The sequence below is a fragment of the Synchiropus splendidus genome, chromosome 4 (genome assembly GCF_027744825.2).
Source record: "Synchiropus splendidus isolate RoL2022-P1 chromosome 4, RoL_Sspl_1.0, whole genome shotgun sequence".
In the NCBI taxonomy this organism is placed as follows: Eukaryota; Metazoa; Chordata; class Actinopteri; order Syngnathiformes; family Callionymidae; genus Synchiropus; species Synchiropus splendidus.
In genome coordinates, this window is record NC_071337.1 from 10,578,027 (window position 1) to 10,604,784 (window position 26,758).

At 41.2% G+C, this 26,758-nt stretch overlaps 2 protein-coding genes across 2 annotated transcripts; one reads left to right on the plus strand and one right to left on the minus strand.

The window, feature by feature from the left end:
- The first annotated feature begins 1,465 nt into the window (after positions 1-1,465).
- On the plus strand, positions 1,466-5,415 carry bet1 (Bet1 golgi vesicular membrane trafficking protein). Its single transcript, XM_053863210.1, has 4 exons — positions 1,466-1,612; positions 1,798-1,904; positions 1,972-2,028; positions 3,929-5,415. The coding sequence occupies exons 1-4, from the start codon at positions 1,594-1,596 to the stop codon at positions 4,082-4,084; spliced, it is 339 nt and encodes a 112-aa protein (XP_053719185.1). The 5' UTR covers positions 1,466-1,593; the 3' UTR covers positions 4,085-5,415.
- Positions 4,357-26,650, minus strand: zgc:85777 (uncharacterized protein LOC405871 homolog). The gene is made up of 9 exons (XM_053863209.1): positions 26,441-26,650; positions 19,348-19,468; positions 10,311-10,440; positions 7,474-7,580; positions 7,218-7,385; positions 6,356-6,529; positions 5,872-6,033; positions 5,648-5,798; positions 4,357-4,744 (listed from the first exon to the last, which is right to left on the minus strand). The coding sequence occupies exons 1-9, from the start codon at positions 26,630-26,632 to the stop codon at positions 4,654-4,656; spliced, it is 1,296 nt and encodes a 431-aa protein (XP_053719184.1). The 5' UTR covers positions 26,633-26,650; the 3' UTR covers positions 4,357-4,653.
- Positions 26,651-26,758: the final 108 nt, after the last annotated feature.

Consider the following 26,758-nt stretch of genomic DNA (forward strand, 5'->3'; position numbering starts at 1 on the left):
CGAGAAGTGATTTGTTCGAAATCGATTCGGTTTTTTTCCCATTACAATGAATGGAAAAAGAAACAATGCGTTCCAAGCCTTAAAATAGGCTTTTGTAGGAGTGAATGTAGAGTGTCTGCTGCAGGTGCACTGTTCCTCTATGTGTGTGGCCGCTGCATGTGGGAGGGGTTGCCGAGTGAGTGACGTCTCTCCAGAAGTGAAGAGGTGCCCGGTGCGTGTCCAGCTCTGAATGTGCGCTTCTGTGCAGTTTGGCTGTGACAAAGTCATAAACCAAGTCAGGCTCTGTCCCAGACTCGCCTCATCCCTGTCCCAGCTCCAGCCCACAACAGGACATCAAACCCTGGAGTGTGCGCTCCAGCCTGGTGTGGAGAGAGAGCACCTCCCCTGTGACACTCGACCACGTTCCAGTGCGGAGACAGGAAAGGTTTTACACCTCAATATGCAGAGAAAACAGTCAGTAAATGTAGCTAACGGGTTACGTCTGCATGCAGGGGCTGCGTTATACACAATAACAAAGCACATCGTGGGTCAGCTGATTGGTCCACACACGTTATGGTTTTTCCGGCTTTTTTTGGGGGCGTTCGAGTTCTGGATTTTTGTTCAAAATCCGAAGCAAAAAAATCTCAAATGTTTTGTTTGAAGTCCGGGACGTTCGAAAACTGAAGTACCACTGTATTTTATGAGATGTCTTTGTTTTCTGCTTTTAATAATAATAATTCAAATCTCTAAATAATGATAGAATTTTGAGGGGAAAATGAAATCCATTTGGGCATAAGGCTGTAATAAACAAACTGATAGTTATATAGCAGATTCCGATAGCAATTAATTAAGACTGAGTCCTTCAAGAATCATAAGAATACAGATGCATAAATGATTTACAGCAGAGGTTGTGTGTATTTAGGATGTTGTACTGTAAAATTGCATGTTATTTAGTGCTCAGTTGTATCCGAGTTGTTGAAAAGTCTGGGGTCTTAGGTTAAAAACTAGAAAAAAGAGCGAAAAAACAAGCTTCTAACCACAAACAAGTCACCTGGCAGACTGTCACCGCATTTCTTTCTTATTTAAAAGTCCGTAGCAGAGGGGAGGTTTTGCAGGTTGATGCTCTTACAAGACCTGAACCTTTGACTTTGGGATCAGGAGGGAACTTACCACCCTGCTGTGCAGCATAAAAGCCTGGAGGATGAGAATGTTCAGCTGGAGTGTCGAAAAAAAAAAAAATCACTCAATGGCTCCTAATTTTAATTGAGGAACTACAAGAAGAATGTTTTTGTGTGACAAATTGCTCAAATGTAGCATATCAAAGCTGTTGCTACGTTTATATTACTGTAAAAACGTGGCCATATTTTACATTTTCCGTAAGTCAAAACAAAAAGTCTGCGAGCGTTATCAAGGCAATTGAGTTTGACGTCACTGTCAATCGATGTGGTTTGGACTTCCTGGCCACCGTATGATGTCGTGGCATTTCCACGTCATCAGTCGCTTGGCTCTGATAACTCCACCTGAGCCACCGCCGTTATCTGGTCAATTTCCCGCGTCTACGACACATAAACGCGTGGATAGAAAACCTGTCAGTTTGGTCGTCATTGTGCCAAGATGAGGCGCGGCGTTGTGGGTGAGAAACTTTCCAAAATCTTCTTAATGTCTTTCCGACGCTCGTTAGCTACCGATGCTAATGTTGTTAACATACGCGACTCGGTTGCAGACACTGACAGGTCTGCCAAGTGATGTTTGCTATCTTAAAATGAGCATGTTATTATTGGAATGTACAACAAGTAACGCCTTTAATCTCCATCGAAGGCGAAGGAGGACCCGGGAGCTATGTGGCCAGTGGACACAGCGTCCATGAGGAGGAGAACGATCGCCTGCAGGAGGGGCTGAGATACAAAGTTAGCGCCATGAAAAGTGTAAGTCAATAGTGAGGTACCAAAACCGTTATACTGTTTAGTGTTGTAACTGTGTGTTTCTTCTCAGCTTGCAATCGACATCGGGACAGAAGTCAAGTACCAAAATAAAATGCTGAGTGAAATGGTGAGTTTCACTTTCCCTTTCGAGACACGATGGTTTCAAACTAGTCACACTCTTTACTACGAAATGTTAAAGGGCTCCATGGAATTAAAACAACTGGTAGACTTAAAAAAACAGCTGATGTCATGAAAAGTAGTCTCTATAGAAAAGTTTGGAAAGTGTCCCAGTGATGTCTGTGAACGTGTTTGTCTGGTGTTCCAAACATGTCCACATGCACTCACACACAACTGTTTTATGACATGGCATCACACCCCACTGTGTTACTTTAAATATCGATTAAATAAACACAAAGCAGTGAGCTTTCTCATCCCTTTTGATTCTGCCAGGGTCATCAGTGTACGAGACGTATTTTCTCACTTCAATATTTGTCTTGAGAGGCTGTCTGCAGCAGTTTGCTTGTAGAAGCGATGTGCTTCGCTGAAGTGACTGATGTGATGACGATAAATAATAAAATACAAAAATGACATGACACAAGTTTAATAACATGAAAGACTGAAGTAACTTTCACTCTCTAATCACTTTAATCATTGGATCTGTTGGACGATGCAGAAATATCTGGATTTCTTGGTTTGCTTAACACATCATGGACATTCAACCTAAATCCCATTTGATATCTGGAATCTCTAATTCCAGAAATCAAATGGATATTATGATGGCAACAAGTGCATTAAAGTGACCATGTGTTAAGGGGCTGTGATCTACTTGTCAGTCAAATGCTTTTAGCCTTATTGTCAGATACAAATATCATCTGCTTGTGACGGAAGAAATCCAAAATATGCGGTTAATAAAAAAATCTTTGTTCTGTTCGCACATGTTATCTCACCTTGTGTTAAGAAGTCAAGGATATAATAAGGAACTTGAGTAAATGTAAAAAGTCATTAGAAACTACTAGTTTGAAATAAAGCTAGGTAATGAATAACAAGAAGTTGCAAACACCGTACATTGAACAGCTTGAACTATAACATCCGAACTGAGATGATGATTTCACTGATTTGCTGAGACAAACTTTCTTTCCTATTGCTGATCACTTTTTCTGCCAGTTAATAAACACAACCCACTTCTGAAAACATGTGACAACACTGCACAACTAGCCTTCTAACTGAAATAAAATCGAAATTGCTGCCTCACGCCTCAACTTTCAGTGCAAGTCCTTGTCTTGTACCCAAAAGAGCCGTTTCACACCTGTGTTCCGGTTCCTGAGCGCAATTTTGTTTGCTCTATCATGAGACAGCTGCATGAACTCAGACAACAGTCACATCTGCAAAGCATATCGCCTTTGCACACACGACTCCTTTCATACCAGATGCGTCGTCTCTCTGAAATCTGAGGTGGTCATTTGAATCAGGTGTGTCATGTCAGCACCAGAATCGACGATTATGGTGTAATGGACTACATTTGGGGGACCAGCCTTACAGCAGTGGTTGGAAAACTTTAATCCCAGTTCTTAACAGTCCAACCTTTTAGAAGAGGCTGATGCAAGCAAGTCACTGACTTGGGGAGAAAAAAAATAGGCGTCAAGAGGTGGATTTGATGTTTACAGATTGTCTGGTTTTTGGACTTGCAAAGCGGTGGAGATAAAAACTTACCTTTTGCTGTCAGACAGAAGTGCTCCTGAATGTAAATGTTTGCTGAAAGAGTAAATGTCAGCATTTGAAGCAGCAGTCTTGCTTAGATAATCCAACTTTGAAGAACACTTTTATTCATAGTCTTGTTTAATAAAAAAAGTTTGGGATGTGAGAGGTGGACCATGGACCATAAACTATTAAAAGCTTTAAGAGTTGGTCAATTTAGCGTTTAAACTGAAGATCATTTGATACATTTGAATGCATGTTGGTTATAGATGAGAATAATGACCGTCTGTTACAGTTTAGAAATGGGACAATGATCATGTTTGTCACCCCAGGACAGCGATTTCGACTCGACAGGCGGTCTCCTTGGCGCCACCATCGGCAGAGTCAAACAGCTGTCCAGAGGCAGCCAGACAAAACTCTTGTGCTACATGCTGCTCTTCTGCTTCTTCGTCTTCTTCATCCTCTATTGGTTCATCAAGCTGCGATGACAGCGGTGACATGTTGGGCTTCAGACCACGGAAACGTCCACTGAAGCTCTTATCGAGTGAGGTTGTGCTCATGTATTCGCGACAGGATCGATGTCATCAACAGGAGGGACTCCAGTAGTGAGCATCTCTTTACAGTCATAACCAGACATTGAGCAATGACAAGTCCTTGATATTGTATTAAAGTTAGACTGAAAACAGATACATGCAGCACATAATCTAGTTTTGTTGCGCTCAATAAACTGTCTTAACGGTTTCTACAACCCAGTGAAGACCAAGAGTGATATTCTTCTTGTGGGAAAATTGTTTTATTGTAAATAAACAAATTTTATTATGAACATTTTTTGTCAGTGTGGTGATAGATCTGGCAGCTCTGCCTTTTATGAAAACATAGATTACAAATATTAGGCTTCTTATTAACGTCTTATTTCAGTTTCAGATGATGAACACAATGAACAAGATGTTTGTGAGACCTACTCACATCAGAAAAGGCCTTACGAGTAGCTGGTGTAACTGCACTTTGTGATTATAACCTTCACCAATAAAGATTTGCGGGTGAGTTACCGATGACATCACTTCTTGGGAAGCATGTCCATATACTTGCTGATGATCCCCAGCATGACCTCATCCGCTCCGCCACCGATCGACACCAATCTGGAGTCCCTGCGACAAAGAACCGAAAGTTTGTCTTCATTGCATAAATGGGAGGATCGTGTCACAACAAGCTTCACTGTCATTTCCTTATCAACGGCTGCAGTCACCTGCTCAGGCTTGTCACCCTTCACAACTGACTCGCCTAAATGGAGATCAGCTGAGGTCATCCTCACGAGATGCCTTCACCATCATCATGTTTTCAACTCTTCTGATAGATCAGGAGGAATCGCTTCCTAACTTGCCCCAACACTAGATGGCAGCACAGAGTCGACTTCAAACGTCAAGTCGACCTACTAAAACAAAACCATGAGAAATATTGGCGCTCAGCCGGAGGCTGATCACGATTGCAAATTATCAAAATATCAGGTAACACGCTGCGGATGGGAGGTGTCAATCATCCGCTCCAACTTTGGCTCAGAGTTACTTCACTGAAGATACAAAATGACACATCTCCAAGCAAGCACATCTACCAAGTAGAGCTGTCGCACCCTGTGATTGACACGAACACTCAGGCTGATAACAGCAGCGAATAACATGTTGGTGGGTTGTGAGGGAGCTGGAGTTTAACCTTGGTGTTACTTGGTGTGTGAGTCGCCAATTCCTCAGCTCCTCACTTTACGGTGTTTCCATTATTTTGTCCAATCCCTGTTGTTACATTTTTTGGACCGAAAAAAAAAAAAAAAAAAAAACATTTCATCATTTGTATATAAACCCTGCCGTAACTTTGTTTTAAATTAAATGGCAAACTAGTTTTGTGATAGTCAAAAGCCTCAACAACAGCTGTGTTGTATGTAATGCATTGGATTCACATGAGCAGAATCTGCTGGACATATGGTCCAATTCCACACTTAGGAACAGTTGCTAATGACATGAGGCTCCTATTATGATTTGCACGTGGCAGGACTGTCTCACCTGTAGAATCTGCTGACCAGGACGTCACTGGTGAAGCCCATCCCACCCCAGAACTGCAGGCAGCTGTCACTCAGCTCTCTTGCCAGGCGACCTGCCTTCAGCTTCGCCATGGAGGCCAGTTTTGTGACATCATTGCCTTTAATATACAAGGCTGGGAAGGAAAAAAGGGTTAGTGTTGGTATTCACTCAAGCTTAAAGATCACGTTCTATCGGCGGCATCTCACCTGTCGCGTGATAGAGGAGCGATCTGAGGAGCTCGACCTCAGTCTGCAGTTCGGCTAACCTGAAGTGAACTGCCTGGTGATGGAGCACCGGCTGCTTAAAGATCTTCCTCTGTCGAGTGTACTGGATCGTCTCCTGAATCACAATGTCCATGGTGGTAATGACTGGAGGTGTGGGGAGACGGGGGAGAGGTTGCGGACGTTAATATCAACCATGAACTCTTGCTGGGTCAAGAGTTTGTCACTCCCACATCACTCTATCCTCTTCACAGCGCCTCAGAATGATTGCTCCATCCAATCTCAAATACAAAAGTCACGCTGCAATCACCCTCAGTTTCACATCTCAGGGAAATGCCTCTCACCACTTAGTCAAACTTGAGTCCAGAACAAGGTCTTCTGGTATTTGACCTCTACTCCCTTTTGGCGAAAATCACTGACCGTAATGATGCTGATAAACTGGGTTGGATGTCATGTGTGATGAACTTACTGTTGGCAGCAGCCCACAGCCTCTCTTCCTGGAACTGAAGCATCTGATAGGTGAAGCCCATCCCCTCCTGGCCAATGATGTTCTTACATGGAACGCGCACGTCATCGAAGAACACCTCAGCCGTGTCGGAGGACCACATGCCAATTTTGTTGATCTTCCGGGCGATGTGCACTCCTGATCAGAATTAAAATAAACCGTGACAGTCTGGTGACAAACTCGAAGGATCCACTGAGTCGTTCTATAGATGCGCTAGCAGTTTATTTTGGCTACTCGCCATCAATACTAGCCAGTAAAGTAATAAAGAGGTTTTGAACTTTACAGCATGATCATGTTACGATCTATTTTCCAACATGTTCACTGTTAAACATGAAGGTCTGTCACAGACTTTCCTTAGTTGTGTGTCTCAGTTTACCACCAACACCGTCTGGGGCCAGAAACATCACAAACACAAACTGATATTTCCGACTTATGATAGAAAAAGGTCAACAAAAAAGTACCACTTAAGACTTCCTTAGCAGCAAGTTAGCATGGTGTTAGCGTAGCACTAACACATGGTCAGTAATAAAGTGTCTTCACCTAATCTTGCACATAATATTTGACACAACTGAATCACCATTTTATATTTAAAAACTATAATGTAGCAATATTAGCTTAGCCATCTTAGAGCAAGCAAGCTTCTTCTCACTTGGAAGGATTTTTTTTACACTATGAACTCTTCCGTAAAACATATTGTAGCTGATACCTCATCATAAAATACTCCATGTGACCACTCTTTTGTTTTGCCTTTATGGGAAGCCTGATTATACAAAAGCCGAGTCATCAAGTTCCAAGCCTGGAGGCTGTTTTTTCAGGCTCATCCTACCTGGCAGGTTCATGGGCAGGCAGATGAGGGATTTGTTCCTGTGAGGCGGCCCGTCGCTGGTGTTGGCCAGGAGACACATCCAGTCAGCCTGCGTGCCGTTGGTGGTCCACATCTTTCCACCGGTGATCACATATTCATCCCCCTTTTTCACAGCTTTGGTCAAAATACCTGCCAGGAGCGAGGGAATGTTTCTCTAACCGTCTTTTAGCAGGTCCACTGTTTTCTCTTTTCAAACGATGATGGTGGGGAAACGTACTTGAGACGTCCGAGCCGGCTCCCACTTCACTCACTCCCAGGCAGGCGACTTTATCCCCCATGATGGTGGGGAGGAGAAACTCTTGTTTCATCTCAGCTGAACCAAACCTGCAGAAACAAGTGATGCAAGTTCTTCTTAGGATTAGTTTTTAAAAAAAAAGGTGCAACAGTGAAACTTATCTCCATTCGGATGCCACATTTGGATGAGTGCGGAGTTGGGAACAAGTCACTCGTACATTTGTGTGGTGGCCAAACACAAGATGAGCAGTGAAACGCTTGACTCAGGAGAAGTGGGAGCTGCAGGTTGTTTTTTGTCACATCTTCTTTATGTAATCAGTAGAGTTTCATGAGGGCGCTGGCTGAGAGACAGAGCTGTCAATCTTCTGGACAGAGTCAGCATGTGTCTGCTGTTCCCATCTGTGTCCTTCAGTCTGGGTCCAACTGTCAGTCAGTGTCCATTTGTGTGTTTGAATGTGTGTTTCACAGCCAGTGTCTTTACATGCCAGTGTGCTTCATCTCTCTCACTATGTGATCGATTGTTCTGCCTTTGTTTCTCTGCATTTGTGGGTTTGTTTATCTAGCATTCTTTCTCTGTGCGAGCAATCTTTCCTTTCCTTTCCTTTCTTTTTGTGAGTGCATGTTTCTTCCGCTTTCTCTCATTCCCCCTCCGTGCGTGTGCATCTAAATATGTTGATCTCGATGGTCTCCAGTCTTGGTAATGTCTTGGTCTTTGTTTGTGTGGTCCTGACTACAACACTAGCTGATGAACAACCTGGTTTAGACAAGTGTAACGTTCCGTCACAACAGTCTCAACAGTTGCTAGACTCCACTACTCTGCAGACCTGCACTGAACTGCTGTGAGACACAACCACCGGCAACATTTTAATACCCCTGGCCATTGTTCTAGAACATACTGAAGAAATCTAGATTCTTGCTCTGACATCAGTCTCCACTATCAACTCGAAATAAAAGCGTAAACGGACATTTTGGATCGCAGTTTGTATGCTCCTTATTGAAACACGCTGTGTTTCATGATGTAAAAAGTTAGACAGGAAACAAAGATGCACCTTTGCCTTTATCATTCTATGTTCACGTTCTTTTATTAGTGAAGCAATTTGTGTGCGACATTCTGAAACATGAAGTCGAAATGAAGTTTTTATCTGGGTCAGTCGGTCTGTCAGCTGTCTCTCCTGTCGCAGCTACCTCTCCTCACTGGCCAACTGATGTTGAATGATGGATATTTCGAGAGCTCCCTTTGCAAGCATATGCTTGTGTTGTGCATATTCTGTGATGACATTTTCCTAATAAACAAGCATGGGATATGGGCATGGGCTGCTTTATGACAATATGCAATTACACTCTTTTACCAGTGGCGCCGCTAAAAACAAATACTCTACGTATCGCCTCTTTAATGTCTACATATTCTGTCTCCATGTGTACATCATCTGGCCATTCAGTGTGTGCATCTGTATGCATTCCTTTCTCTCAGTGTGGGTCTCTTTCTACACAATGTACCCATCTATAACTACGACTGTTGGGTTTAACAGACACTCTGACCGACATCATTCATGAGAATAGGCAGGTAAATATCTACCAATACTGGTGACATCTCATTGTTTTTGACATGGGCAAATACACAAGCTGAAGTATTGACCAATCAAAATGAAAGATTGCAAAGATGCATTCAGGGCTTTTTCTTACTCCAGTAAACCTACTGAAACTGTACAGAGCAAGTGAATTTTCGGTTCATTAAAATTGACAAACAACAATAGCAGTGTGTGGTGCTGGCAAGAGTGTGATTAAATTAAAGACTGTGGGACGCGCTGGCAGAGTTTGGGGCAAAAACAAACCCAATAGGACGGTGCGGAGAGACTTGTACACGTTGCCTAAGTCTCCCATTTATTTTAATATTCACAGTGAATGTGGATGGTCTAATTAAACTCCAGAGACTGTCAAGTTTCACAACACCACAACAAGCGCAACCAAGCATAAATACATTCATTTGTCATCTGTGATAAAGAGTTAAACAAATGGTTGTGGGCTCCAGTGCATCCACAGAGATGCGTGAAAAGGCAGCAGTGTGCGGCACTGAGATGATTCGCTGTGTGTGCAGCAGTGCAGTCAGCCTTTAATTTTTGATAAAACTCTACATTCAGTGTGCTGACAAAAAGGGCCGGTGAACAGCTGGCGCAGGAGCGTTTGTGAATAATTATGGAGCTGCGGCGAAACCCTTAAAAGATTGCATGCATTTATGTATGGAAGGGGTGTACAAACACATGACCCCAGTATTTAAAGCATGCACCAGAAAAAGCTTAATACTTCACCAGAAGGTCTTGTAAGGATGGGCGAGAACTTATCCTACAGGATATACAGCCAAAAACAATCTCCAGGATAAATTCGATAAACGCTTGCAAACATGAACAAGACGAGAGTGTGACGGCGCAGCCCGCTCTCCAGCTCCGCGGTGTTTGACAGCCGACACCGGCGTGTGACTGTTGTGAAGAGTGTGGTGGACTTTGGTAGTTTTAAACTTATTTTTAATACAGGGGACCTTTGATAATGACATTGGTCGACTCTTGAGTCTATGGATCCGCATTTATTTTATTAGATGGAGTGGTCCTCATAGGTTCTCTGACACGGTTGGCTGCCTTGGTTCACATCAGCACATGCAAGTCTCCCGCTGCGCCGGCGCCTCAGCAAAACACCGTGGTGAAAATAGTTAAGTGAGGCAAAGTTGAGACAAAGAAACTGTGTTCACCACCTCATTGATCCCTTCTAACTAACAAACTAGTTCCCCACGTTGGGGTCTAATGTGACGTGTCATGACAGTGTGGGCACCTGGCCAGCGCAGGGGTAGCCATGTCAGTCTGGACACCAATGGCCATCGGGATGCCTCCACAGTGGATTTTGCCCAACTCTTCTGCCACAGCAACACTGTAGCTGTAGTCAAGTCCCAGGCCTCCATACTCTGCAATAAAGAGCATCACAATCAGCTAGGGCTGACGCTTATGTCCCACACATTCAAAGGGGAGTTTCTTTCTGAGACAAAGGAGAAAATTCTGGAGAAAAGAACTGAACAAGTTTTAAAAGTTTGGTTCCACTTTAGATTAGGGAATATAGATTATCATAAACAAACTACTTGTTCATATTAGCATGTAATTCATCGCTACTGTATTAAGTACCTTTGTCCATCCTCTTCATCCAGACTATATTTTGCCCTCAAATGGCCACGGAAAATTCATTCTAAACAACACCAAAATTGGTGATTATACACAGTTTATAAGCAGGTAACTGCACTAGTTGATGTGTTCTCCATTCTATAGTGTTACCAAAAGTTCAATTGCACTATTACATTCTATTAATTGAATCAGATATTACACATAAATAAATGAAAAAAACAAACAGTTGCCTCATTGCCATAATGCTTTCCCTAGCCAACCATCCTCAATTTAACCATCCAAATGACTAACATTAACCAGGACTCTGATCCAAACTTAAACCTAATTATAATGACACAGTTATTTTGAAGTCTTCAACCTCAAATCGAGGCTTATCCTCGTGGGGTCCAGCAAAATGTCCCCACAATGTCATATGGTCCTGACAGGATCGTGTTTAGCGAAGAATTGGTCCCCATAAATTAATATAAACAAGAACACACACACACACACACTGACTATTAAGACTAAGTAGACTTCAAATTAGGAAGTTACTGTGACCATCTTTTCTGCTCTTGTTTTTTCACAAGAAAAGAGAACTGGGTTTGGTTTTCTTTTGAGTTTCAGCTGAATCGTTAAAATATGTATTTTCATGTGTTTATTTTCAGCCCATATTTTTATATTTCCCCTGAAAAATCCAATTTAGATTTAAGAACATCATGTTCAAGGGAGACATGGCCAAGAAAAGCAGCAGCTCATTGGAAAATATATATGGTTAAACAAACAACTATGACTTGCTGAGAACAGAGACAGTGTCCTAGAATAAAATGCTATTGCCGTCATTGAAATCATCTTCATTCAGAAGTGTTCAGAGTGGGCGCAGATGCATTTGCACAGGTTGGTCAAAGTTGTTTTTTCATTCCAAGCACAAACAGTTTAACCAATGAGTTGTCAGCAAATAAGCGACACTGACACTCCCGAGACACCGGACTGGGGAAAAGGTGTCCTGTCGATTGGTCGGAACAAAGACCAGCACCAACTGCTCCAAGTGATCATTTGTATCTCGCAATCATTGTTATCTCGGGATAAAGAAAATAAAGTCATGCATGTCGCTTCCAGGGACGCGTAATATGTATCGCTTAGCCACATATGGTATTATTTTGAGTAGAAGGCACTTGATCAGAGTGTTTGCGGACTTGCAGACAGTGACTGACAACGTTGACGAACAGTTACGAAGCCATGGGAGACATTGTGGTTCCAGGAGGACGTATACAAAATGCTTTGACAGAGAGGCAGTTACGCATGCGCTGACATTCACCATTGTATCTTGAGATAACAATTATCGAGATAACTGTTATCACGAGATAAAAATAATCTCGAGATAATTGTTATATCGGGCAAAAAAAAATAAAGTCATGCATGCCACATCCAAAAAAAAAAAACACATGCATGTCACTTCCATGGCTCCGTATGGATCAAACAAACAACCCAAAAGTTTTAACTTTAGTTTTAACCTAAAAGTTTTAAAGTTTTCAAATGAACGTGACAGAAAGTAAATACAGTGATAAAAGATGGAGCTTGAAGTAACATCTTTCACATGTAATACGCACCATTCAATATCAATATCCCCTGCACTTTCCTCACAAACCTCCCCTTCAGCCACATCAGAGCTACTCAACCATGGCCTGACATGAACCGTCTCGATACACAACACTTGGTGCCACTTCACAGTTCGACTTGGCTACTCACTGCTACTATGTGTCATGAGAGAACGCACTAATGAAACACAGGAACCGCTTCAGGGAAGTAAACAGTGCTGTTGATTTAGGTCACCGTTTGAGTGGCGCCTTTGCTTTTCTACATATTTAACAAACCCACATCAGTAACTTTTAAAAAGAGCCATTTATTTCTACAGACTACATGCATACTTACTACATACTATGACTACATTTACCACAACGCCATTTGGGTTTTTCCAATGGCGACAAAGTGGATAGAACCACCTTCTATCATTCCTTTCTTTTGCCTTTCATCATCAGTGGTTGTTATTTCAAAAGTCGCTCCCTACTCACCATAATAACAATTTTACTGCAAGTTTTGATCTTGCATTGCATGAAATAGGCAAGTAAAGCCTTACAGTTGCATTATTCAAAACACAATTCCAAACAATATTACAAATAAAGGAAAATTGCCAAGAACAATGACTCTTGAAAGACGATGTATGAAGGAAACCTTTTATGTGGAAATGAGTCTCGCCGCAGCACAGAGACACACCGTAATATTTACTACTTTATAGATGATCTTTCTTTCTGTTAGCGACACACAGGCTCTTCACTTTGAGATTTAGGAGGTGCTTGGTCGACCAAATGGAAGCGAGTATGTGCGATTCATTTCGGTGATGGAAACCAACACTGACTGATCATGTGCAAATGGAGAACAAAATGGTGAAAGTAGTGAAGAGGGTTTATCATCGCCAGTCAAGCTGGGTGTTCCGTCAGGAAGCGGCCGAGAGGATGAAAGAAAGAGAGGGTAAATCAACTGGGCCAAATAGAAAAGAGAAGCAAACGCAACAGGAGGACAGGGCAGCCAAAAATAAGAGGAAACAGGTGCAGCGATATGGCGCACTGAAACCCAGCGGGAAGAAAATTGGGACTAAGGGAAAGTTTTGTCCAGCTTTAAAGAAAACAGCAGGCTGCCTGGTTGAACAAGCAAGCAGAAGAAAAACAAACAAAATCTGACACAAATGTCAATCCGCAAGCCATATGCTTCTTCTGAGCAGCAGATGTCCACCGTGCCGCCTCTCATACACGACTGAGTCACAAGAAGGGAGCTTGCGTGAGATCAAATATCGATCAATTAAAAATGTTGATTGAAATATGTGTCAGCACCGGGTTCAAAATTGGTAGAAAATGGTTTTATTGGGTTCAAAGTGGTTTCAGAGAGCAGGACTCGCGGGTGTCCTGGGGATGTCTTGAACTGAAAATCGGATGCCCTACTTTTGTGGCAGGATGCCCTATTTTTCCACAACTGGTTTCCTGAATGCGATTTTGAGAAAGATTAGATGACTCAGCCTTCCTCGCAATGGCCTTGCTGCCATCATGTCCTAAATATATTCCAATCATAAATGACTTTTTGTATACAGGTGTACCATATTAACTGTAATGTAAGGTGTATTTAGTTATATTTTAATATAATATTTTAATATATTATATATAGATTTTATATTTTCATAGTATAGTATAACTATTTTTCCACCTGCCTCAAGACCCAATAGGAAAAAACCTGTATTTCAGAAAGTTTGCACCTCAAAATGCAGTAAAAAGAGAAGGATAGTTACAAAAGTGTTAGTGGAACATAGTATTTTGAGTGTGCTTGGGCTAGAGGAGATACCTTCTGAAAAAGTCCTAGCTAAAAGCCTGCAATAAATAAATAAACAAGCAAACTCACTTAAGATGCTAAAGAAAAGCCACTTAAACCACTTGTGTCTGTGACAGGAGTTGATGGTGTGTCACATTACTGAAACCTTAAATTTGTGTCAAGGTGGCAATAATGTACTCTCATTGAGTAAATATACAGTTTTAAGCGCTGCTTACATTACAGGCATGGTATAGTTCAAGTGTCTTGTAAGCCAGGGAAGTGTGGAAGCCCCTTAGGTTGCGAGTAGAAGAGGTTCAAGTACTGTACCAAGGGAAGGGATATCAGACATTGTGAGCCAATAACACCACTCTGCATTATTCAAAGCCGTGGGCAAATGTTATTTTGACGTAGCAGAGGATTTATCTGTCAATTGCCAAATTCTTGGCCACAAAGCCAGACCAGTGACCAGAATAGACTACTGAGGGGCAGACTGTGTCAGGTGAGACTGCTTGGATGAAGGAAGAGGGGTCTTCAATTTCAAGTATGCACCATAAACATGACACAACTTCATCCCCCTTATTCCAGAGAAAAAAAAAAACGTTCTTTGGACACACTTCTCAGAACATTGCACAAGGTAAAACCAACTTCCACAGCAAACATAGGAAACCGTGCCGGCTGCCAGGCTTTATCTGTTGTGGCAGCACACACAAGGTCGTTTGCACTGTGTGGACAGAAGATACCTCTGTGTCAGGGCGGAGGAACTCAGGCCGAATGCCAAGGGTCATCTGCGGCTCCTCTCTTGACAGAGCTAATGGAAACTTCCTGTTCTCTCGTGTAAATGTTTTCCCTAAACTAAGGAAATGGGAATAAAAGCAGAAAGATTATTTTCGACCAAGGAAACCACGGTGTAGGTAGCACATTTTAACAATAAATAATAAAAGAACACACTTCTGAAATAACTGAACTCCATCTGTCTCTCTTTAAATTCAACAAAGCAGAATTTTACTAATCAAAACCAGTGACTTAGAATATTAAATACTGGCTTAAATTCATTTGTAGTTTCTGAGAAGCATCCTGCATTGTGCATGGGTCATGTACTAGTTGGAGTCATCGACAAAAAAAACTTTCCCCAAATTTCCCCAAAAACGAATCATTTTTTCCTGCAAGACTCTCAAGAACAACCCCACCCTGGTCAAACCTGGGTCAACACAGCCACCTCCAAATGTCTCATGAATACCAGAAGAAGTTTCAGAGATAGAAGTAGAATTTGTTAAAATCAAGAAGATGATAATTTTGAGCACGGTTTTGTTCAAGGCATTTATTTGTAAATTATTCACCTATGTATAAATAAAGGAATTATTACTGTTTGGTGTCCAGTTGGTTTTTGGGATGTACACTTGAACAGAGGAACTATTGCAACAGAGGAAGTACTTCCTTTTTTCCACTGATGCATCATTTCTCTTACGAGACTGTAATCCCAAATCCAATTATTAGCCAGTAAAATGAATTACCTCGGTTTAGGGTGTGTGATACCACAGTCATTGTGGAAAACTTGTTCATCACTATTGTGCAGTAACCTCATGCTGACCTTTAATTTGCTATGTTTCATAGTTGTTTCATCCAAACTTGACCCAGCTGCAGCAAACTAAAACAGGTAATCTTCTAGCTCATAATTCAAAGTGTCTTTGCATCGCCCCACTGGGATGCTCCCCCCTTCTAATCCTGCCAACTAATTCTTGGGACTTGTGGACTCGGCAAATTTATAATTCCCTCTCTGACCTATACACTAGTAGAGGAGTCCTTACAGGACTCACAAATCCACAAGCACGGATGAGATCCTTTTTTGTTTGTCTTCAACCTTACTATAAATTCATTTCTTTGGCATTGTAAGGCTACAGCTGTAAATGTACATCATACACAACCTGTCAGTGTTGCTTGTTTTTTTGTCCAAGAACATTTAATCAAGAAAATATAAAAAATGACATTTCTTTAAGTACAGCATTTTTTTTTGCAGTGAAATTTGCAAGAAGATCAATTGAAGTTGACACAGAACCTCGTGCACTTCCCCTATATGCTCTTCAAAATTAATAAAAAAATATAACTCAACATTTATTAATTTATTACATGATATTTTGCAACATATATTTCACATATTTTCACATTATTTCCACTTAATTACCTGATGTGCTGTATTTGTTGCTGTTTTTGACTGTTAGCAGTCAAAACAAACTAACAAAAACAGAGTACTTAACTTCTTTAAATGTAATTTGATAGTAAATGTTAATCATAGGGCTCAGAATGGATGAGAAAATTGGGCAGCTTTCGGGAAATCCAGTTGGAACCAGGTTGGTTTCGGCAGATTCGTCATTCACTCGTATGGCCTCTCTCTGCTGCAGCTCACGTGACCTTGTCATGTTCATTTAACCAGAACCAGAAAACTGTGAGTTAGGAGCACTGCAATAAATCAACTTTAATGTGACCGTCGGGACAGATTATGACGCTATTGTTCATTCGACATTGTTTTAGGGTTGCCTGGTCGACCCTTAACATCTAGGATACGAAGCAGAGCTAACATCACTGGTGGTCGGTGCTTTCACCACTGCAGCCTGGGTTTGACTCCCAGTCAGGCTGCTTCCAGCAAAACCATCATGGAAGGCTATTTTTTCAGAAATAAGTCAGAAATAAGCATTCCACTCCAGTTAATCACAAAATGGCCACACATTAACCACACAACGTGATCAGACATCTCATCTTATCAGCACTCCTCCAACCTGCCCCCCGCCCCACTGACTGTACAAACACAGCTGGAAACACATCTGGAACCAAAGTACAATGTAGCAGACAGCTGCGGGATGTTGCTGTGACACTGGTGCTTATCAACACAGAGGGAGCGCTTCAGAACCAGACTGGATGAAGCGTATGGCTGTCAGACGGAGAGAAAATAATGGATTCATTGGTAAAACAGACCTGTCAAAACCCCTTGCGGCAGACGAATCGAAATGCACACGAACAACTCCTCATTTTCCACCGCGAAGGGATTTGTTTTGGCCCACCGATCCCCATGTTAAAGCAAATTTTAAGCCACAACTTTAAATTATAAATCTTTCTCACTCTTTTTCATTTCCTTCTTGGACGGCAGAACTTCATCCCTGACAGAGCAGTTAGTCTTCTCTGTCTTCTCCTGGTTTCCAATGGCCAATATTTATGCTGCGCCAATGCCATTTGCAACTCAACTGATTTATAATTGTGGTTACATTCAGGCTTGAGGAATTATGCTCCGAAATTTGTACACATTAGTAATCATTAATGTTTATTAAAACCTAATCTTGCAATTTGTAATTCAGTGTTCTACTTTATTACAAATAACGACTTCTATTCTTCACTCTATTTTGATGTACTTAAGCCATTAAAAACTGGAAAATGTAAAAAGAAACTAGATGACTGCTTCATGTGTATAAGCAGGGTATAAAGGTGAACGGAGGGCTGATGCTGTCGTGGCAGAGGAGAGAGATATGCACAGTGATGTGTTTCCCGGAGGTCATATATCCAAAGTGGCAGAGTTACAAATGTTTTAAACATGTTTCCTATTCAGCAAAGAGCGTTTCAGAGCGGAAGATGGTTAGAGGCTTTGGTGGAATCACACGCTAGACCTGCCCTGACAAAATGTCTGGCGTCTGTGCTTTAGTTTGCATCTGAGTCATTTGTGAAAAAAAAATTGTTTTTTGCTGCAGTTCAAATGCACGTCTCTAAAGCAATGTAACAAAGGAGAGGGAGGAACTTGAGGCAGGCACACACAATGGTCACCAAATGAAATCACATTCCGTCTCTTTCACACCATTTTTCCTAGACCATTGTATGGATCTTGATTATCTCGCTGTTCACCATCGCCCCAAGCATTTTCATCACGTGACTAAGACATGCGCTTGGCTAAATATGCCCAAGTTCTTACAGTGAGATAGAATCTACAGCGTTGAAAATGCTGCTGTATCTAAAAGCATCAACCATTAAACATTAAATTGTGAACTTTGTTGACATTTTACAAGAACATATTTGCCACTGTGTCATCTGGATAACAATGTTCCATAATTTGGTAATAATACTAATACCACTACCACTATTACTACTACTACTACTAATAATAATAAAGTATAACTTAAGTTTACTCTTGTTACATACCTTGCCATTATCTGATATTTATGTATTAATACATATCTATCTATGGGTAATAATGTAAAATATTGTTTGTTTTTATTACATTTTTCATATGTATTCAATATTTTTTTACATATTAATTCTTTTTTATTTATACTGATTGTTTCATTCCTGAGCCCAAATCAGAGGGACACCCCGGATGAGGCTTTTAGCTAGCAGTGCGTCCCAGTGTCCTGGTGAAACCTACTGAAAATGGGATGTCCCACTTTTAGGCAGGGGGCCTTCAGGACGCCCCATTTTCCCCACAGTAACTTTGCTAAATGAGATTTCAAATAAAGAGTTGCATACTCAAGCATTCCTAGCAGTAGCTTTGCAGCTGCCATAATTCTTTGCCAGTCAAATCTCGTGAGTTGTGAGGGACGCATTTCACTCAGGGTTTCCTCCAGGACATTCTGAGTCCCCCGATTATCCACTCTCGAGTGAAACAAAACAACCGGTCAGGAAGTTGAGGCTCCACTGTGCATTTTTCACATTCACCTATTTGCAGAGCAGGGTCGTATGCTGAAAGTTATTTTTATGTTCCGTAACATGTGCACAGATATATTTATATGAATGATTCATACAATATAATATAGATTTGCAACACAAAAAAATCACAAAATCACAGCTTTTATTTTGCTATGCCGATGGTCCAGAATATGTAGTGTAAACATGTAGTGTAAAACATGTAGTGTAAAACACTACATGTTTTACATGTAGTATAAAACTACAACATGTTTCCATCTATAAGATGGACGACTGTGTTTCCATCTTTAATATGGAAACACAAAAAGCGTGAGCGTCCAGGGCAAACCGGCTCAATCAATAACAAAAAATTCAACTGAGAGATTTCATTAAATCATTCTAAAGTTTGAAACTTACAAATAAACTTACAAGTAACAAATGCAACTAGTCTAAAGTGCAAAAACCTCAGATGACATACGTGTTTACTGGGACAAAAAAAATACAACTGTCATTACAATAATTTAAATAAAATCATACAGGTCTTCAGGATTTAAGAAATGAGGAGACTCTGACCTGCCTCCTGAAATCTATTGGGACTGTCTTGGTAGGAGCACATCATACCAACAAAGCTTCAGCTACTACTTACTTTCTGTGTCAGTTTATTTCTCTTACAGAAAACAAAAGAAAAACCAACAAACGTCTCTTACCAACTGGTCTGTTTACACCGAGGAAGCCGGCACTCCCCAGGATTTTGAAGACTTTATGTGCCGGAAACTTCCCTTCAGCTTCCCACTGATCCACATATGGGTTGATCTCCTGGTCGATGATCTGCCGCGCAAACACAACAGGAGGGACATATGATGTGTTTGTATACCATTTGCACAGCGCAGCCGTCTCATCTTTTTGTTCTCCACATTCACTACGTTACTTCTCTACGGAGCTCAGCTAACATCATTTGATACCCTGCTGTTACATCGCTCCGCTTTAATCGAAAGTGGCGGTGGCATCATAACGTGAAACACATATAATGACAGGTACATACATGTGAATTCCCCAACGTGGGCTGTACAGATACGTATGGGACAATGTAATCTCAAACAGCAGCAAGATAAGCCATTACATATGAATGAATAGCAAACGGCAAGGAAAATATTTTACACGCCGAATCTATTGTGATGACAACGGTGAACGCGGTGATGGCATGCATAGCCGAGTTTTTTATTATGTGAGCATGTTATCAGGCTCCGACGGACGCCAGTGGTGTACATCGCAACAAGCTATGTTATGAAACATAAACGGGAGCTCTGGCCTCATCCATACAGTATATTCCAAGGTTGCACAAACACAATATTATATCTTTTACATTGAAATAAATTCGGATGGTTATTACCTACACATCTTGTTCATTGAGAGAAATCATAATCGTGTAAAACAAAACAAAGCCACTGTTGTGCGAGTTGGCTTAGTTGGAAAAGCTGGTGTGAGTGAGTCACAGACACAATGTCTGCGGGCGATTAAAAATAGATCCATGAGAGGCTTTGAAACTAACCCTGACATGACATGAGTCACAGTGACATCCTGGAAGTGGTCACCAGGAAGTGCTAAAACCCCTCATTCCATCGTCAGGTGAGTTTTATTCTGTGTGATAAATCGACTATATGAACCATTTAAAACCCTAAAAAGCGTATGGGAAAAAAAATAGATCTACCGAGGTGGTTAAAGACTGTTGATAATAAAACGATGCTCCACAAAGCATTTGCTTAGTCAGGAGCATGTGCCACAATTACGGTGTGGAAATTAATGTTTCAGGCAAAAGTGACTCCCAGTGGAAACGAGACAGCATCTCATTTGCCCGTTAACTCAAGTTAAACGAGGCATACGCTATTAAGCAACTTGATCGCTTCGACTGAGTGTGTATCGGCCAATGTGCGGACGCAACGCTGGCGAGAGTCTGCAAACAAGAGTGTGTGCATCAGCATAGATCTATCGTGCATAGAATGACACTGAAACAATCCTCACTTAGGCGGACCGTGAATACGTTTAAATCAAGATCCAATCACGTCATATCGCACACCCCTATTTTCACATATTTAATCGGGATGCTGCGATCGATCAGTCACCGTCAGCCGGCGCTCTGATGAAGCCCTGCTGGTTGTGATGCGTCCGCTCCTCTCTACTCGCTGCTCACTTGGCAACAGCACGTCTGCTGTGAAGGTTCTTTCAATTTGTCATGTAAAGTTTGCATCCAGCACATGCACAGGAAAGTGCTGTGCAGGGAAGCGCATTAAAATTAAATTTGCCATTTAAAACATCAGCACTTGATGGAGCACGGAGAGTTTTCAGGGCTCATGTAAGTGAGACCACTGGTTTCTCAGCAGCGGAACGCGAAGCGAATTGCCCAAGAAATAATCAATTGATTTCACCGGGTGTCGTTTTCGCGGGGACGGAAACGGCTGGATCCGAGTCAGGCGCAGCGTTCGTCAGTCACCTGATTCTGAAACTTTTGAAAACGTCCGGAGTGGAAACTTTCATAAATGCAGTGCTCTCTGTCACGGAGTCCTGCCACAAGCAGACATAGCACAGTCTCCAGAGATTCACCAAACTGCGACGTCTCACATCGAATTAAATGTTTTTCAGTTCTCTTTTCGACAGAATAGTTACAGCATTCTGCAAGGGTTTTCTATTTTTTGCCCAATTGAAGAGGAATATGAAAACATGTATTACAATGATTTAATGGTCCATTTTTTTCACATCATGGTCACAGAAGATCTGATCATTTTTATTACAAATTCATTGTCAATCCATGTGATTGGTGGTCGCTGGTGATCGGCACATTGGCTGATCGGCATCAGTGAAGGAAACCAAAATCCTGATCGGAGCATCCCTAATGTTTAATATCACAGTAGCCACCAGAGGATGAAACCCCTGTTGTGACTTTTACTTAAACATTTTAATGTTTCTTCCACACCATTTTATCAGGCAATGAAACAAGGTAAAGCCAGCTTCCACAGTTAGCCAGTTTACACCACAAATTTACTTTTTAGGCAAGGAAATGCCAATTTTAAGGCCAACAATAATGCAGAAAAATTGTGTTGAACGTGCAAAATCCTGTGAACATCTGTGTTGCATCAAGCGTGAACAAAGTGAACCCGTGATCTGACAAAGCATTTCTGTATATCACACTAATAGTCTGGTCTTTCAGGGAGAGACAATGGATAGATGAGGAAATTCCACATTAAACAGGTTTGACACCGCAGACTCCCACACAACAACCTGCAAAATAATGTGCTGCAACATTTGTATGATGTTGCACAAGGTTTTGTTCTAATCATGCTTTGCAATGGAACCCAAAGGGAAAATACCAGATCAGAGATCAGCACACACACAGCCCTTCTCCAACACACACAAGCTATTGATTCAACCTGACAAGGAAAGCACTGACCACAAAACAACTCAATGTAACAGCAATCTTGGGACACGCTCCTTTGAAAACAAAACACACAGATATGGCCAAACCTTTCAGTCACACACACACACACACACACACACACACACACACAATAATAAAACAAGCGCCAAAAGTAAAGACGGCCGTTAAAGTGTAGTCAACCCATGTGTGTTTACAGTTCAGGCGCTGGGGAGGAAAAGGGAGGGCTGACCTGTTGTTGGAAAAAAAAACACCACCCATTTGGGAGGCTTCCTTAATCGTTTTGCAGAGGTTATTGTGCACTATCAGCGTTGAATTCCAGGGCAAGTTTTTATCTCATGACTTCCATTTAGTAGCTGGGTAAAGACTGGAGCCTTGGGTCAGTGAACATTAAATATCCATCCAGCTCAACAAACACGTTTGAATCCTGCAAGTTCAACAATCTGAGAGGTTCAGGTCTTGCAGCCTATTATAAACTGCTTCAAATGGATCTAGGCAGAGGTGTGATCCACTAGACAAGCTGTCTGTCAAGAGAGGTCTTGAGAGTCAGGCAGATACTTTCTTTGAAACAAAAGGGACTGTTTAAGACCCATTTCCAGTCAACTTGCTTTCAGCAGTGTTAAGTTAATGGACTTTTTAGAAGACTTTTTCAGAGCTTGTCAAAGCATGTAAGCATGTAAGGATTCAATTGGTAAAATATGTCTAGATAAAAATAAAATAGATCTGTAAAATGCTAGGCTTTTTCACTGCTGCAGTGAGGGTGGGATAAAGGGGGCATGTGGACGTCAGATCTTTTTTCTGGCGAGAGATTACAGTGTATATTTCAGAGTTGTCCGCAATAGAATTTTATGAAGCTTTGATAAACATTGTCACTAGTAGTCAAGCTAGAGGAGGTTTCTAGTCTGACAAAACCACGGATGAGTGGTTGACATAGATGGATGGAACCTGACCCAATTTTATGAATTCTGAAAATAAACTGCAAAAACCCTGGACTCAATCTGTATATTTCTTAAATGAGTCTGTTTCTTAGCGTTAATCCCATGTATTAAGAAACACATTGCTAAAGCGCAACAGCCAAGCTTGAAAAAAAGATGGCTGGTATTCATGGGAATCGTTTGTGATGTAAATGTGGTGTAAGATTAAAGAAGGAGTAATCCACGGAATTTGGTTTACTTGGGATTATCTGGAGGCAAAACACTTACAGGGCAGGTACATGCAGTCTTGAGTGCACCTCTCTGCTCTTTGCCAGAGGTGTGAAGTCCTAAAAATAAACAGTCCCTCGAAAGCTTGCATTTTCAAATGACTGCCAGGAGAAACCGTCTAACGCAGAAGTCAGGAACCTGTGGCTCGCAAGCCAGATGTGGCTCATTTGACGAAGCTCTCTGGCATTCACAGGTCAAAATACATTGACACTAAGTGCAGTTTCCCTGACTTCTGTCTTATTTTATCCATACTGTTCAGCCACTATAATAAGTGAAGAGACATTAAAGTGCTCTGGCAGAGCCATGTTGAAACGATCAACCACTGTGATTGGTTGACTGGACTGCAAAGCATCATGGGAGCTGCGCAGGTCACCTTAACTGAGTTACCAATGCTGCTCTTCCCTTTGTAATACCGCTGACACTGGTTGAATGTGCTGTACTGTAGGTAGCACATTTTAAAATAAATAAATATTTTTTTTTTCATCGCCCTCTCAGTGAAAAAGGTTTCTGACCCGTGCTCCAACATCTAATTACCTTGTGTAAAAGTGCAGTGCAATATTTTGGTCCACAGATGTGTTAGTAAAGAAACACAATGGACCAACTCAAAAGATATAGCCAAACTACTAATGTTAAATAAATTAATAGACCCCGTAGCTTTCAGGCTCTTGTCTGCGTTGCAGGCAAAAAAGGAGGCCGCATTATCAAAAAAATGAAGGTAGTGCCAGGAAACAGGCTAAAGGACAGTGTAAACAGGGGCGCAAGTCAAAAAAAAAAAAAAAAAAAAAAAAAGAACACTAAAACCAGAAAAAGATTCATCATTCTTCAGACATGAAAAATCCAAAAACAGAAATTTACTTCTTGCGCAACCATAAATATCACTCATCATTTATACAAAAGTGCAGTTAAATTACAATTATTATTGTTATTTTCTTTGACTAATAGCTCTTCCTTGGTCTTTCTGCACAAAGAATTGGGAAGCATGAATCATTAAGGACCAAAACCAAGTAATAACATTATTACTATGATGTGTGACCTTCAACTGCCTCACTGGGGGATTTCCTATTGCCCCATTTCTATTTCTCATCATTAAAAATATCATAATACACTGAATTCTTTTAATAAACTAAACTCCCTCAAGTTCCTTTTCCGGCACTAACAGCATATTGTTCTGCCTTCCCTTTTCACATCTCCATCCTTCCCATAATTCCCCAGTGCCAGGTTATTTTCATCCTCATGGCATACTTCGGCAGCTTTAGTCACACAACAAGCTTCCCTTCATTTACCGCAACATCTTTGCTGCCAGACTCAAATTAGGTTCTTGCTGTTTATTTTTGCAGCCTTTGTTTCTAGTGTCTGTCTAGTAATGCGTTTCCTGTATGAGTCATTTTGATTGCTAATTATGTCTCAATATTTCCTCCCAATGATGATCCGCTCGAGTGAGACAAGTGTTTAACATAATGAAGGAAGGGATCCTCAGCTCAGTGAAATAGAACCATTTATATTTGTAACATACGTTTGCAAATTAGAATAAATAGAGCCAACTGCAAAAAGAGTCTCAAATCCCAAACAAACGACACATTTTTAGTGTTTCAGTCAGGACCACATTTGCATTTTTGTCCTCTCTTTTACCAAGGAAGAGCTTTTCTGTTGGTAACTAGCTCAACATTGTTATTTTTTATTCATTATCCTTTCACTTAAACCATTGGCAAAAGGCATCTGTCTTCAGTGCAGTTGCCAAGTCATTAAAAACACTGCTGAAGTCTATGCTATTTTTATGCAGTACATAGTTGTTGAGAAAAAGTGAGACGGATACTGACAAATAAACTTCATCCAAATTGCACTCTTGAAAATCTAGCAACTTTTTAATTAATTAAAAAAAAACGTACATTCAGTTCTAGTGTTAAAAAGCTCCACACCAGAGCACTTATATAATAAACTTATTATAATGTCCGTGCTTTCGTATTAGAGCATTATATAAATAACAGTAACATAATATTGACAGGAGTAGGATTATATTTTCCACATGATAATATAATCAAATGGGAATCAAATAAATTAGGCTGACACAGACAATATGGAGGTTGAAAGATTAAATAGAAATACAACAAAGATGTTGTGAATAATAGATAAGCATGATAGCTTGAATAGGAATAACTTATTTTAACTTAACTGGTTTATGAAGTATAATTGTGTGGTACTATGAACTACTATGTACTATGAACTTTTGTTTATGAACAACAACTTTTACAAAGGATTAACTTGTTGGAGAAGACTTTGTATGAGTAGTGACTATTTTTAGTCGGTGGACGTGTAGATATTGAGTCCGACCTTGTACATAATATACAGTAGCACTGTACATGTAGCTGTTATGTTGCCGGTCCCACGTCAGCTGCAGACATTTATATCCATCTCCCTTTCTTAACAAGGCATGTGTCATTGGCACAGCGGCGTTGCCAAAGGATGCACAGCCTCCCACCATTGTTGAGACTGTGAACAGGTGAGTTAGAGTGAAGTGCTTTTGGGGCTGAGAATGCATAGAAGAGTGCTATATATGTGCACTTAAAGTTATTTACCATCCCACTCAGCGTTGTGTTACAGTGTGGTTTCAGGCTATTGAGCAATGTCTGTCATCCGACGCATTATTTGTTCACAGCCGCTGCTGTTCACAGAATAGATGTGTACAGAAGTGCGTCGTTTCATCGCAGGGCACTTTGATATATCCTAAATCTGAAGGATAGATAGACTCGCATAGTGAGATGAAAACTATATATGACGCTGGAACGCCAATGGTAATTCATTCTGGCTATATGATGCACATAATGCATAACCCATTTAACAACAATAACAAGTATGTAGGCGTTTTTCTACTAAAGTACAACATGATCGTTTATTCATCCTTTGTATCATGTGCACGTCCTTCACATTCTACATTGATAAACGTATTCGGTTGCGCATTATTGAGCTCAAATATTACGCCACTGTGCAGGTTCACCTGCAACTGAACAGTTGACCTCTCGCCTACTTCTATGGCGCTGCGACTGAACACTGCTGGACACAAACGCAGTTGACTGTGACATAATTCTTCACGTAATAAAACGTATAAGAACGTAACGGAGACAAACACAAGCATTGGTCTTATGACCTGCGCTCGCTAGCAGCTACAATACATACCTTTTTGAGGGACTCCTTCAATGCAAAGTGCTCTGCTGTGTATATTAAATGGTCGCTGACTGACTCGGAGCCACTGTCGGTCACTTGTTTGGATGGTGCATTCTCGGACACGGAGCGGAGACCCGCCGGGGTGAATTTGTACAAGTGACGGTTGTTCAGCAGCAGTTTGAAGGCTCCTGCACGCAGCGCCATGTTTGTTGACGACGGATATTGCGCATGCGCACTGAGGGAGCATGTAGTTGTAGAAATGATATTGTCGTCAAATGGAATTTGTTTTACTTGCCATTGACTCCTTCACCGTCTGAAATGATTGATGGT

Coding starts and splice junctions, on each gene's coding strand:
- bet1 (XM_053863210.1), top strand. Junction 1,905..1,971: donor AAGTTAGCGCCATGAAAAGT/GTAAGTCAATAG, acceptor GTTTCTTCTCAG/CTTGCAATCGACATCGGGAC. Junction 2,029..3,928: donor ATAAAATGCTGAGTGAAATG/GTGAGTTTCACT, acceptor TTGTCACCCCAG/GACAGCGATTTCGACTCGAC.
- zgc:85777 (XM_053863209.1), bottom strand. CDS start 26,632: ATGGCGCTGCGTGCAGGAGCCTTCAAACTGCTGCTGAACAACCGTCAC. Junction 6,530..7,217: donor CCTGCCCATGAACCTGCCAG/GTAGGATGAGCC, acceptor AATTCTGATCAG/GAGTGCACATCGCCCGGAAG. Junction 4,745..5,647: donor CTGGTCAGCAGATTCTACAG/GTGAGACAGTCC, acceptor TCTTTGTCGCAG/GGACTCCAGATTGGTGTCGA.